Raw genomic sequence first — 13,945 nt, forward strand, 5'->3', positions numbered from 1 at the left:
TCCCTTTACGGCAATCGCGAAAGTGTCGCGAACGGGCCGCCGCGGATCAGAGTCACTCAGTCGCCTGGAGTAGGAGGTCTTATTTCTAGCCGTGTGCTTTTCGGGGTCGGGGTAAGGCTTCCGGGCTCGGCCTGGGGAAGGTGGCCGGGTGTGACCGACGTGTTGGGGGCACGACTCTCGAGCGGGGTGGAGAGAGAGCTGCATGCTCTGGGGTGGGGCGTTGGAATATTGGTGTGTAGGGACCCGAGCGAGGCGAACGCAGTGCTTCCTCGCGCCGGCTGCCCTCGCGCGCGGGGTTGTGGGGAAGGCGAGGGGCGCCTGCTCCTCTGGCCGCAGGTGGAGAGATTGAGGTGGCCAAGTGCCAGCGCGGGAGCCCGGGGGCTGCTGAGGGGGAGTCGGGATGCGGAGAACCTCGGCGGGCCGGGGCTGGGCGGGCCGAGGGGTGGAGGCGCTGCCCGAGTGGAACCGACCTTGCCTAGTCAGGTCCACACCCTCCTGCCCAGGTGCTGCCAAGTCCACCGGCGTGTTGCATCCGGTGCCGGGGTGGCCTTCTTTTTGGAATGCGGGCTGGGCCACGCTTCTTCATCAGCAACTTTTCTAGAAATTTCAGTGTATATTGACAAGCTCCGAGATTGCCAGCTAGGGTTTCTTTCAGCAGCGTTCTTGGAAGGAGGAAGGACGGGAGGGTTGGTAGTGTTTGCCGGTGTTCCCAGGATCACTGGGATGAATGGGATTACAGTTAGCCGCGTTTAAGCTGTTTTCTCCAATTCGGTGCTTGGCGTTTCTGTGTCGTTTTGCTATTTTGCATCCTTGGTATCGGATATGTAATTTTTCTTGAAGTCTCTTTAGTTCATTAATGAATCCATATTATGATAGTCAAATTTAGTGTCTTGTATGTAGCCAGAGAGTAGAGATTCCGTTTCGACTCTCGAGCTAGTAGGAATGTGTTCAATGCTTGTGTTTAATTGACTCACAACACAAGTTAGACTGTCGTAAGGACATTTAGCATTACTACTTTAGAACCATTGGCGTTCACATAAAGTTCCAGCTATCCAAGTTCTAAAAGCATTTATTTTGCCGCTTATTCTGTGCTGGGAAAAACCAGTCAAAGCCCCTTGTACAACTTGTCCCTACGATGCTTCCAATTGAGAAATAAGTTCGATGAATCTGCCTTTTGTATTAACCCGTTCCGACAGAGGCACCTTTATTTCTTGTCCAGTTGATAGATTATTACTGAATATTTACCACTGTGGTTTCATAAATTTATTCTCTTTCCCACACCCAGTCTCTCCTGAAATTTACATTATCAACATTTATTCATTTGAGATGTGTAACTCTAAACTTTGTTATAACCCAAATTACATTTTATTGCATAGTCTGTTTTCTAGGAGGCAGTAGACAGACATGTTCTTTAAGCTGGCTAAAAGTGCTTGGTGATGTTCTTTTGAGGGTCATGCTGTGCTGTCTTTTGATGGAATATGAAAATAATCTATAAAATGCCACGCTTTTGCTTTGCTTTTTTTTTTTCTGGAGGAAGTCATTTCCTTTTTTTAAGGAATGCAAGATTTCGCTTCAGCAAAACAGTAGATCTAAATTGTGTTACGCAGTACTGTTTTTGCTTCCAAGTCTGCTGAAAAGGCTTTTGTTTTTGCTAACTTGTTCTGTTATCACTTGTTAAATAATGCTGAATGTAATCCTGTGATCCTATTAGTTTTCCTTTTATTTTTTTTTTTTAACCTTTTATGATTTGCTCTGCCGCCCAAATAGTGTTGGCCATTACAGTTTTCCTTTAGTAGTGCCATAAAGGTCGGAAAGAGCTGTGTTGTCACCAATTTCTGTGAAAAGACTATAAACATACTGCTGAATCAGTGCAGCTCAAAACTTGGCACCCTGAGATGTGGGGGGTGGGAAATCTGGAATTTCACACTTCAGGTTGGATATTGTGTAAGCTTACCTTATGCTCTGCAGAGCAGTTGGAGATTCCTTTTTTAGTGGGATGCTTGTCAGATGTTCCCCAAAGCTGAACCCAGGAATAATGTAGGCAGCATGCCATTATCCTCAGCTGCTATAAGCACAGATGTTCTATGCCGTAGATGTATGTCCACAAAATGTGTGTAATTTTAGTAAAGGTATTCGTTAAACATCTCTGATTATATTTTTGTACCTTCATTGGGCTTTTCATATAAATATTCATGTCTGCACAGAGAAAATCTTTTGTTAGACCATATGTGCCCCCTCCTCTGGACTCCCACAACAGTTTGTTCAGAGCACATTGTAACCTAGCTGTTTATAAGACACACACACACACGCACACACACACGCACACACGCCCTGAGCTTCTTGGGGGAATGGATGGCACACTTCAGTTTTTCTGTTTCCTCAGGGTCAAGAATAACTAGGTGCTCATTAAATACTACATAAATCATTTTTGTTCCTTGTTCCATAAATAAGTCCTAATTACCCACTTAGTATTAGGTATGGTATGAGATTCTTGGAAAAGAATGTTGCGACAGGTGTGGTCTCTGCATTCGTGGAGCTTATAGACCAGTGTGGGGAAAAGACCAAAAACAGTACAACAAACAAAAAAAGTCAAAATGTGGTAAGTGCTATGAAAGGAATATTGCACTGGGGCCAGGAAGGGGAATTTGCTGATTACAAGTAGAAAGGTTACAATAGCTGTAGGCCTGTGATCAATATTTATAGTAAACTAGATTCCAGATAATGGGAAGTTTTTCAGTTTAAAATATTCACTTTTACTATTATGATTTATGAAACATATCCCCAGTTAATAAGCTGTGCTACAAAATTACAAATTTATAAGCTCATTGATGGCCTTTCAAAACATCAGAATAAATTCTCAGTTCCTTACCTATAAACCTTCCTCATTCCTTCCTACAAACCTCTGCATTGTCTGGCTTTTCAGACTTCCATCTGATTTACTGCTGTCACAGTGATCCCAAAGATACCTGAACAAGACTTGACTCAGGGCTTATTCCCTTGGACAGTTCTTTCTCCTGCTTTTGGAATGGCTACCTCCTTTTCTTCCTCTGAATTTGATACAAATGCTACCTCTTCATAGATTTCAATTACCTTATCTAAAATGTGCACCCCTAACTATTTTCTGGCTGCACACCCTTTTCCTCATAGCCCTCATCATAGTATGTAATGCTGTTTGCTCATTTACCTGTTTTTAGTTATTTTCCATTTGGACATGGGAACCGGGACTCCCGTTGTCTGTCCTGTTTACTGCACCAATATAGGCTGAATGCATTTGGAACTTGGAGTTCATTTTCTCATAAAAACTTATGACTGGTGGTTGGTGGGCTAGCCAGCAGTGATTTTAACTCCTTACATTAATTGTTTTAGTTCCTTTAGTGTGGCATAGGCCTGACTCTATGTAAAAATTTCAAGTGGCTAGAATAATTTAGTAGTATTTGTTTCTCCTTTCCGTATTCCCATCCCACATCCTGTTTCCCTTTCTCTCCATATAAAGTTCGATCTTCCTATTACAGTCACCTACCCTGTTGCACTCCCTTGAGATATGCTTGCTTTTCATGAGCTGAAATGCAAAAGCTCCGGTTTTTTTCTTGAGATGGTTTGAATTGCAGTAGTGTCTAGGTCCCAGATGTTATGGGATGAAGGGAGAGTAGAGATGGGCTTGTGTCAGCTACGACAACCTCTGTGTCTACCTGAATGTAGTGAAAGTAGGTGTCTGTATGTCAGGGGCTACATGTATCAGAATTTATATTTGCAATCTTGTTGCTAATAGCTTCACAGAGAGACAATGTTGCCAAATCGCAGTGTTTAAAAACTCCTTGGCCTTTTTTCTTGTATGAATTATGCAAAGGCTAGATCTATGTAAAAATCTAGAAAGGTTTGTCAAAATGTAGATTTTTTTAAAGAGAGAAATAAAAGGTAAAAAAAATGTAGGGCACAGAGGGAAAACACTCAGAAGGGAGGTATCAGTGTATCATATAATCCTGCCAAATGCTCAAATTTAAAACCATTAGGATCAGTTACTTGTAGTTGTTTAGTGCCTTCAGCATGTCACTTGTTTTTTGTTTGTTTGTTTTGGTTTGTGTGTGTGTGTGTTTTTTTACAATAGGAAAATGGAACACCACAATAATAAAATGTAAATTAAGTTGACTAGACTTTTTCTTCCCATTTTAAGTTGAATTCTATAAGAACTGATTTATTATAGCTTCCAAATGTGAAGATGAATCATTTGACCACAGAAAATATGACTACTATAAGGCTAAGTATTTGGTGGCCTGTCACTTTCTCTAAAATGATTACAAACCAGTTGTTTGGCATTAATCAATTGCTTTGTGACACAGTTGGGTGTATGAAAGAATTCTTTGAAATAATAAGATATTATCTTTGGTTTGCCTTAGTTTAAAAAATTATTTCAGTATTTTTATACTTCAGAACACTTTAGTTAGCACTGGCGATTCTTTTTAAGATTTTTGAAAATGTATTTAAAGTAGTTGATGATTACAGTAACTTTTCTGAACCAGTTATTGAGATACATGATTGAGATTTTGGATGTCACTATAGATCATTAGTGACATTGAAACTTTAGAATTTGATGTGTATGGGAATAGGAGGAAGAAGTCTTGCACATGTTTAATACCGAGTCCATTGCTGAGATGTCCTAGTCCCTGTATCACATTCTTTATTCCCATGGTGCAACATTTCTGGGAATTGCATATTGCATTTTGGATAGCTTTCTACCAGAAGATTGAAGTATACCTCTCTTGGTTCATTGCCACTACCCTTTTAGTTCTATTGAAATTGTTCCTTTCTTTTTCCCCCCTTAATCCTCTTATGGCTTCCCTCTCTTCTGCTTTGTAACCATGAATTTCCTGCAAAGTTCCTTACTCTTTTCCTTTTTTCTTCACAATCCATTCGAGAAATTTTCTACTTTCTAAAAGAACTAGACTTTAACTTTTAAGTTGATAACTTGAAATTTTCATCTCTTGCTCAAACTCCAGGTATTTGATCTTGTCTGAAGCATGTCTGCTTAAAAGTTACTTCTGTGTATTTCTTACCTCCATCCCTAAATCCCCTTCCATCACCCTTCAAGCCACAATAACTGGTTTACTTTCCTCACTTCCCTTTTTGACAGTAGTACCACTAGTCTCTGACTGTTGATTCATGTTTTCTGTTCCTCCAGCCTTCATATCTAATTCCTAAGTGCCTTCCCAGGATTCTTCCTTCTAAATAGAAGTTACATACAGATTCGACTTTCACACTTCCATTTTTACTACCCTCGTCAAATGTTTGAGGTCACCATACTAACTTTTGAGTGTTCTCACTTTCTGTGTTCTGATAAATATACATATATGTATGTATAAATATATATATGCATATATGTATGTATATACACATACATACGCATATACACACATATATACTTGACTCCCCTTTAGTCTTGAATATATTCTTGTCATTTTCTTATGTTGCTTAGTGATTTACAATAATTATGTTATCTTTAATCTTTTCTAAGTCAAGTGCAAGTACTTTTGGGATTAAACTTAAGGTCCTTTATGAACAGTCATCACTTAATACACTTATACTTTTTTTCTTACTACCTCAGTTCATCAGGTCACTCTGCTAATACATGTATTCTGTCCTCTTAAAGTTAGGTTTGTTACTGCTCTTCACCCCTGCCTAAAATACTCTCAATATCCCATTCCACTAATAAGTTTTTTTATCTTTCAGTTTAGCTTAGACAGAAGCCCTGTGTTTGTGTGAACCCCACTTACCAGCTCTATGAGCTTGGACAAGTTAATTAGCCCCTGTGCCTTAGTTTCATTTTCTTTAAAAATGGGGATAATTAATAATCCTGACCTAGAGTTATTGTGAGGATTAAATGAGTTAATATGTGAAACATGCTTGAAGCATTAGTACACAGTAAGTGCTCAATGTTAGCTATTAGCATTAAATAAATAATCTGATTTAAAACCCATTTTATTCAAGTCATTCCTCTGATATTAATACTGATTTGCTAGCTATCTTTGGGTATGCCTTTGGACCTCAGTGTCCATACATGTGAAATGACTAGATCATATCTAAGGTTTATTCCATTATATTACTGAAATCAGAGTGAGATAGAAAAAAAAAAGTGAGAGCTTTGAATTCAGTCAGACAAACTATAAGGTTTCGGGAGCTATATTACTATTAATTCCCTTAATATTTTTCACCTGAGAGTGAAGTTATATGACTTCTTTTGGCTCACACATTTAGTAAGAATTAGAACTAAAAACAGGTCCCTGGTGTTCTGATCCCTGTTTGATATGCATTAGTCTGTTTCCAGTTTAAACTTTACTGACATTGACATAAATAGTGGCTGATAGATACATCTTTTTCTCTTTTTTCAGGTAAAGACCAGCCACAAAAAGCTGTGAAACAAAAGAAATTATTCTCTTCAAATAAAAGACAGCCAAGATCCATGAGTGGGCATCGGTCAACAAGGAAACGATGTGGAGATTCTCACCCGGAGTCCCCTATGGGCTTCGGGCATATGAGTACTCCAGGGTGTGTATTAAATAAATTGTTTCAGTTACCTACACCACCATTGTCAAGACATCAACTAAAGCGGCTAGAGGAACACAGATATCAGAGTGCTGGACGGTCCCTGCTTGAGCCCTTGATGCAGGGCTATTGGGAATGGCTAGTTGGAAGAGTTCCCTCCTGGATTGCCCCAAATCTCATCACCATCATTGGATTGTCAATAAACATCTGTACAACTGTTTTATTAGTCTTCTACTGTCCCACAGCCACAGAGCAGGTAAGGTGAATTTCTTAACAGATTTGAGCATTTGTTATATACCCAAAACGATGTAATTGGGATTTTAGGTCATTTTTGCTAAAGATAAGATGATTTGACAATTATTTATCAACTGTTCTAAAAGATTGTATCACACATACTATTAATAAATCTTATAACTACAGTCTATTTTGTATACTCCGCTTATGAAAACCAGAAGCAAAGGGTGGAGTCTGATTCTGGTAGGTATATTAATGTCATCAGAGATTAACATGTAAGGTAATCCTTTTAAAATCAGTAAATCTCAATACAAAAAAGTTTTTTTAATGGCTGGTTGTTGTTTTTTTTTAATTTTTTAATTGCTGAGTGAAATCCTAGCAAAGTTGAAAATGATCAGAGAAAAAAGGCTCTGGTAGTGAGATGGCACAGCTGTAAATCAGTCTTATCAAAAGTGGTTTCCTCTCAGGGCACCCGGGGGGCTCAGTCTGTTAAGCGTCCGACTTCGGCTCGGGTCTTGATCTCATGGTTCATGAGTTTGAGCCCTGCATCGGGCTCTATGCTGACAGCTCAAAGCCTGGAACCTGCTTTGGATTCTGTGTCTCCCTCTCTCTCTCTGTCTGCCCCTCCTCCACTCACAACTCTGTTTCTCTCTCTCTTTCTCTCTCTCTCAAAAATAAATAAACATTAAAAAAAATTAAAAAGTGGTTTCGTCTCCATTCCAGTGAGAATTGTTTGAATATCCCTTTTCTCGTCCTGTAAATACATGTGACCTATAGACCTCAGATATATCTCTATTATTCTAACAAGGCGAAAGAAGTTCTGTTCTGTACCCTGCAATGGCTGCCTTGAAGAAGAGCAGCAGTTATTGCTGACAAGGACTCTCTGCTTGGGCCCTTCAGTACAAGTCTGTCTACTGCTGGTCCTGCTTTTTACCCTCTGTACCCGTTACTTAAAACCAAAACTGAAACTAGAGCTCTTCATCAGAATAGGTAAATTGATGTTTATCTCTTTGGTTTTGAAACTTCCTTGATAAAAAGGGAACTGAAGTAGTTAAGTAGATGGCACAACATTTGTTGTGCCCCTCCGAATGATCAGTCACACCAAGAAGATACAAGGTGATTCTCAACAAAAGGTGTCAAACGTGACTCTGAACCATATGAAATCATAGTGGTCACAAGGATTCCTTCTCTTTTAAGCTTGAAGTAATCATTTTTAAGTAGTCTTTTCAGATTATTCGTTCTTTGTGATAAAATTATCACCATCCAACCCCTTGTCCCTTTCTGTTTTTATCAATTCATTTGTTTCTCTCTCTCTCTTTTTAATATTTACCTATTTTTCAGAGAGAGAGACAGAGTGTGAGCAGGGGAGGGGCAGAGAGAGAGGGAAAACCAGAATCCAAAGCAAGCTCCAGGCTCTGAGCTGTCAGCACAGAGCCCAACACAAGGCTCAAACTCATGAACTGTGAGATCATGACCTGAGCCGAAGTTAGATGCTTAACCGACTGAGCCACCCAGGCGCCCCTACATACCTCTCTTAAAGTAAATGACTACTGAATGTCACAGTTACTTACGAAACACATTTTTTTCCTTCTTCCAGTTCATTTCTTAATCACCCTTGAATACTTTAATTCCTCTTCTCCTGTACAAATACAGTTCCAAACAGATTGTGTGAATATATTTCTGATTTTCTATCATTTCCTTAACTATCTTGCTTCATATCAATCAGGAAACTTAAAAACCAGTATGATTGTTTAAATGTGTCCTGGGATTCTTTATCACATGTCCTTTGAACTATTTTACCTGTGACTTATTTGAGGACCTGATAGCCACTTCCAGAGGAACTTGGTTCAGGTCTCACACATCCTTAGAGTTACAGCAGAACAACAGGGGTGTGTGTTAATTCTAATGGAAGCCCTCCAACAATCCTAAGCTAGTTCCACAATAGGGGTCAGGGAATGAGAGCAAGTTTAAAGGTAGAGCTCAGCTACTAATATTTATTGAACACCCCAGAGTGTACCAGGTACCATGCTCCCTATAATACTTTTCCTCAGCCTCTGTGCTTAAGTGATTTGGAATTATTGGAATAATCTTAGAATTAGTTTAAATCTTTGAGGAAACTTCCAGAATGAGAACTAGTTGAATCAAATAGAACTTTTCAGAATGGCTACTAGGAGGAATGAAGGTAGAACACGACTGAGCTGCTGTTTGGTGCTCTGCAAGGGAAGGTAGTGTCCCACAAAGGCTAGGCATGGATACATTTATAGCTGCACAGTAGAAATCCTTGTTAAGCTTTAGATCACAGTGCATTAAAATAGGTCATGGCTGTCTTCCATGATATGCTCTTATTATCTCTGTGATCTTCAGTAAATTACATAAATTTTCTAAGTCACAGTTTATTCTTTGAAATTTTATTTTGTGGTACTGAAAGAAGTAAGATTATCCATTTATAGTACATAACATATAATGCTCCATAAGTAATTATTATTTCATTGGTCAAAAAGATAAGTATGTAATATGTTCTTCTCCACAATTTTCCTCCCATTCCTCATTTCTTCTAATAAAATACTTATATATGAAAGCATGGATATTTTTTCTTTATCACTGTTTTGGAGTCAGAGAGTTCATAAACTTATTACCCAGGGACATTCTCATTCATTATGATTCTAATTCCTTTGGGCCTTATTCCAGTGGGTGAGCATTAAATTTCATGTCTCCAGATATTGTGAACTTTCCATATATTTATGTTACTGATTTCTTTTCATACATTAGAGTTTCAGATACTAGTCTTTCTAATAGAAAAGAATGTCACTATTGTAATGGTTTCAGCAGAGTTTGCCTTTTTTGTTAGAAAAAAAACTTTCCAGTAGATGGGAAAGGAAAATCAGTCCTTATTTTTCAAATTACTAAGGTAGAACTATAGGCTTAACCCTTTAAAAAAAAGAAAAGAAAAAAGCTCATCTATTTATTTAGAGAGCTTGCAAATGCGTGCACACAAGAAGCAGAGAGAGAAAGAGAGAGAATCCCAAGCAGGCTCCAAGCTGTCAGTGTGGAGTCCGACACCGCACTCAAACCCAGCAACCCCAAGACCATGACCGGAGCCGAAATCAAGAGCCAGATGTTTAACTGACTGAGACCCCCAGGTGCCCCATCCCTTTTTATATGTATACCAAAATATACTTGTGATTTATTTCTGATACTATGTACTTAAGTCTCCTTAGCTAGTAGCTTTGATTTTACTATCATAAGTTAATTTGGCATTTATCTTGCAGCTTGATATATGTTACATATGCTTGAGTTACCCTTGCAGCCTAAGACAGATCAAGGAAATTGGTATTAGCTATTTCATACACAGGAAAACTAGAACTAACTGAGCTGTATGTTGTCACCAGTAAGAGCTCTATCAGGTTTAATTAAAACTTTTTGAAATATGACTATAAGAGTTTTTAGTTTTTTTTTTTTTTTCAACGTTTATTTATTATTTTTTTGGGACAGAGAGAGACAGCATGAACGGGGGAGGGGCAGAGAGAGAGGGAGACACAGAATCGGAAACAGGCTCCAGGCTCTGAGCCATCAGCCCAGAGCCCGATGCGGGGCTCGAACTCACAGACCGCGAGATCGTGACCTGGCTGAAGTCGGACGCTTAACCGACTGCGCCACCCAGGCGCCCCAAGAGTTTTTAGTTGTAATGTTCATTTGTTTTTGTTTTATATTGCTAAATGAAATTCTTTTGATCTGACTTACTAAATGCATGGTCCAGGATGGTAACCATAGCCACGTCTGGCTGTTGAGCACTTGAAATGTGCCTAGTGTAGCTGAGGAACTGAGTTTTTAGTTTTATTTAATTGTAATGAATCTAAACTAAAATAGCCACACATGGCTAATGGCTACTATGTAGGACAGTGCAGCTCTAGAGTTACTGGAGTCCTGTAGGGGCAAAAAGCAGTAGCTTCAAAGTCTAGAAGGTGGGGCTTCTTAGTCACACGAGGTTAACCAATCTCAGTGAACTTGCGCATCAAGTATGGTTATGTAACCACAGTGATTGCTTTCAGGGTTTGTAACTCTGTCCTAGGGGAGGCTTACACTCTAGTCCTTTTGATAGCTTCAGTGTTCTAAAGAAAATGTTTAAGAAAAGATCCTTACCTTTAATATTGGTAACTAAATAGATGTCTGAGAGCAGCCTCTTTGCAGTGAAGAATATGAATATTATTTGCAGCTCTGCATAGTTTTAATTTGCTGCTCTGAGCACTTAATACTCAGTTTAACTTGATAACCAATATCTGAGAAAGTACCTTGTGATCATAGAAATTTTTTCATGGCATGGGAAAATAGTGAAAAGTGATATAAAACACTCTTCTACTTTCTTAAAGAGAACACACCGAATAGAAGCTCTCCTTTTTTAACACATAGCATTTAAAGTCAGTATTAGTGGTTCAGTTTCTGCCTGGGAAAAGAGAAATTATTCCTTGAAAATGTGACCATAAATATTTGAAAAATAATGTTCTAAGCACTCCGTGTGCTAGATCATCATTTCCCTACTGTTGTTCCATTGAACACTGATGAGGTGTGTTGAAAAATAGGTTACGTGCTCAAATGAGTTTAGAAAATGGCAGTATGTTGTGTCTCCCTTCTTGGATATTCACAGTGTGCATTAGCAACATTAAGGGCTGGAAGGAGTCCTGCAGTGAAGAAATGTTTAACGTTGTTTAACCCAGTGTTTCCCACATGTGTTAAGCATGGAATTCATTTTCTTCATGCAATACCTATAAACATCCTCAAAATCCAATTTGGGAGAAACTGTACTAGATTATTCATTAATTGACTCAGCATCTAAATATTAGTTATTCTAACTAAATGTTAGGAGGAATCTTATGGACGTTACCTAGCGTAATCTCTTAGATAACCTTACAAAGCAGTTATCCAGCATCTGCGGTGAGCAGCCCTCCAAAGCAAAGAATGTGATTCTTTTACAATTCTGATTGTTTCAGAAAGTTTTTCATTATGTAACCCTTGCATTCTCTCTCTTAGCTTCCAACTAGTTGTACTTCTCTGGAGAATGAAGACAAACTATCTGCAAGTAAACCATTATCAGTGAAACATAGTAACGAAAATGTCTTAGTAATTCTTGTGTCTTTTGTTTCACAGGCACCTCTGTGGGCATATATTGCGTGTGCATGTGGCCTTTTCATTTACCAGTCTTTGGACGCTATAGATGGGAAACAGGCAAGAAGAACCAATAGTAGTTCTCCTTTGGGAGAACTTTTTGATCATGGTTGTGATTCACTATCAACAGGTATTGTTGATTTTTTAGTGTTAATGATTAATAGTGATAAAATTAATATGATAAACAATGTTAGAATAAAAGGTTTATGGTGTTATGGTATCAGAATAAGTGATTTATATCAAATTTTAATGTTTTCAAAAGACTATAAATATGATTAATATTTGTTCATTATTGGCTGTATTGGGAGATTTAGAAATTAAATTTCTACTTAAATTACTTTTAGCCTAAATATTATTTTTTTGGCACCTGTGATATTTAAAATCTTAGGACATAATTATCATCAAAAATCTCATAAATTGTAGACAAGAGTACAATAGTGGGAGACCAGGAAATCTGTGGTCTTTATATTTATGTGGATATTCTGTAGACATTTAAAATTATGTTGTAGACTTGCAGTATAACTGGCAATGAATGGGCTTGGATAAAAAGATTGGAAAGAGTGGTGCCTGGGTGGCTCAGTCGGTTAAGCATCTGACTCTTGATTTCGGCTCAGATCATGACCATGTGGTTCATGGGATCGAGCCCGGTATCAGGCTCCACTCTTTCAGCACTTGGGATTCTCTCTCTCTCTCTCTCTCTCTCTCTCCCCCTCTGCTCTCTCCCCCTCTGTCTGTTCCTCCCTCACTCATAATAGACTTGCTCTCAAATATTTAAAAAAAAAATTTTTTTAAAGACTGGAAAGAAAAATATTTACTAAAGTGCTGTCAATAGATGAGTTATATATTAGGTTATAGGCAATACATCTTGTACTGTTTTAAGAATACTATTTTAGTATTTGGAGGGAAAAAAGAGATTTAGAAACTAAATGACAGTTTCTAACTAGCCTTCCTGGTAGGAACACCCCATGCCCTCACAACACGCATTTTTACTTAGTTTTTTTCTGTTGGTTTCTTGTCATTTGGCATAGCATTTAAAATATTTTTTAAAGAAACAAAAACCCATGGTAGCTTTACCTCCTGAACTCAGATATGCAGATGTAGGTTCCTGTGAAAGTCATTGTTTCAGCGTGTCCTGACAACAGCTTCCTAAGTAGAGGAGAATGAATAGCTAAGCACTCATAATTCAAAGGACTCAAGAAACACTCAAGACTTCTACTGAATACAAAGGGTTAATGGGCACCTAATTTAATCAAGTGTATCCTATTTTTTTTACCTGTTTATTTATTTATTTTGAGGGAGAGCTTGCGTGCGTGTGTACCACAGGGGAAGGGGCAGAGAGAGAAGGAAAGAGAATCACAAGCAGGCTCTACACTCAGCCTGAAGCCCCATGTGGGGCTCAATCTCGTAACTGAGAGATCATGACCTGAGCCGAAAATGAGAGTAGGACACTCAACCAATTGAGCCACCCAGGCACCCCCCTATTTTTTCTTTTAAGTGGTAATCTTTTTTGTGGTGTACTTTGAGTTCCAAACTTTTATAGGACATGTTTTTCTGTATAAGTCACCCATAATTATATCTGCTACATATGAAAAGATAGCTATGGATGTAAAAAACAATCAGTCCTTTTGTGAATTATGTAGGTCTTTAGTGTTTCTTCCTCCGCCAATAATCACTTAATGCGATATCTAATATGTTTCAGGCACTGTTTGAAATCCTTTACAATATTGATTTATTTTGTCTGGTTTTTATCATCATGTTACAAATGAGGTAACTGAGGCACAGGGGAAGTCTTTCTTTTTACTCTGTCCTGTAATTTTTTACTGTTCATCACTATCACTAAACTGGGAGGATACTCCAAAAAATGCTCAAGTATTTTAGTTGCTTTCAAGACCTTTGGTTCCACTGAGTGGTATAGTGAAAAATGGAAGTGAAATTATGGGGTGAAAGATAATGTAAAAGATTATATCCTGCTTTCCTGGAACCATAGGTACCTGAAACAAGATTGTACATTCAT

At 38.4% G+C, this 13,945-nt stretch overlaps 1 protein-coding gene across 2 annotated transcripts in view; it reads left to right on the forward strand.

Moving 5' to 3' along the window:
• The first annotated feature begins 4 nt into the window (after positions 1 to 4).
• Positions 5 to 13,945, forward strand: part of CEPT1 (choline/ethanolamine phosphotransferase 1) — a 36,811-nt gene continuing 22,870 nt past the window's right edge. For both annotated transcript variants that reach the window (XM_043575825.1, XM_043575824.1), the window contains exons 1-3: positions 5 to 111; positions 6,384 to 6,793; positions 11,914 to 12,061. In XM_043575825.1, coding sequence (XP_043431760.1) covers positions 6,455 to 6,793; positions 11,914 to 12,061 — 487 coding nt within the window. In that variant the 5' untranslated portion in view covers positions 5 to 111; positions 6,384 to 6,454. The remainder of the gene's footprint in view (positions 112 to 6,383; positions 6,794 to 11,913; positions 12,062 to 13,945) is intronic.

Source organism: Prionailurus bengalensis, chromosome C1 (genome assembly GCF_016509475.1).
Source record: "Prionailurus bengalensis isolate Pbe53 chromosome C1, Fcat_Pben_1.1_paternal_pri, whole genome shotgun sequence".
Taxonomy (NCBI): Eukaryota; Metazoa; Chordata; class Mammalia; order Carnivora; family Felidae; genus Prionailurus; species Prionailurus bengalensis.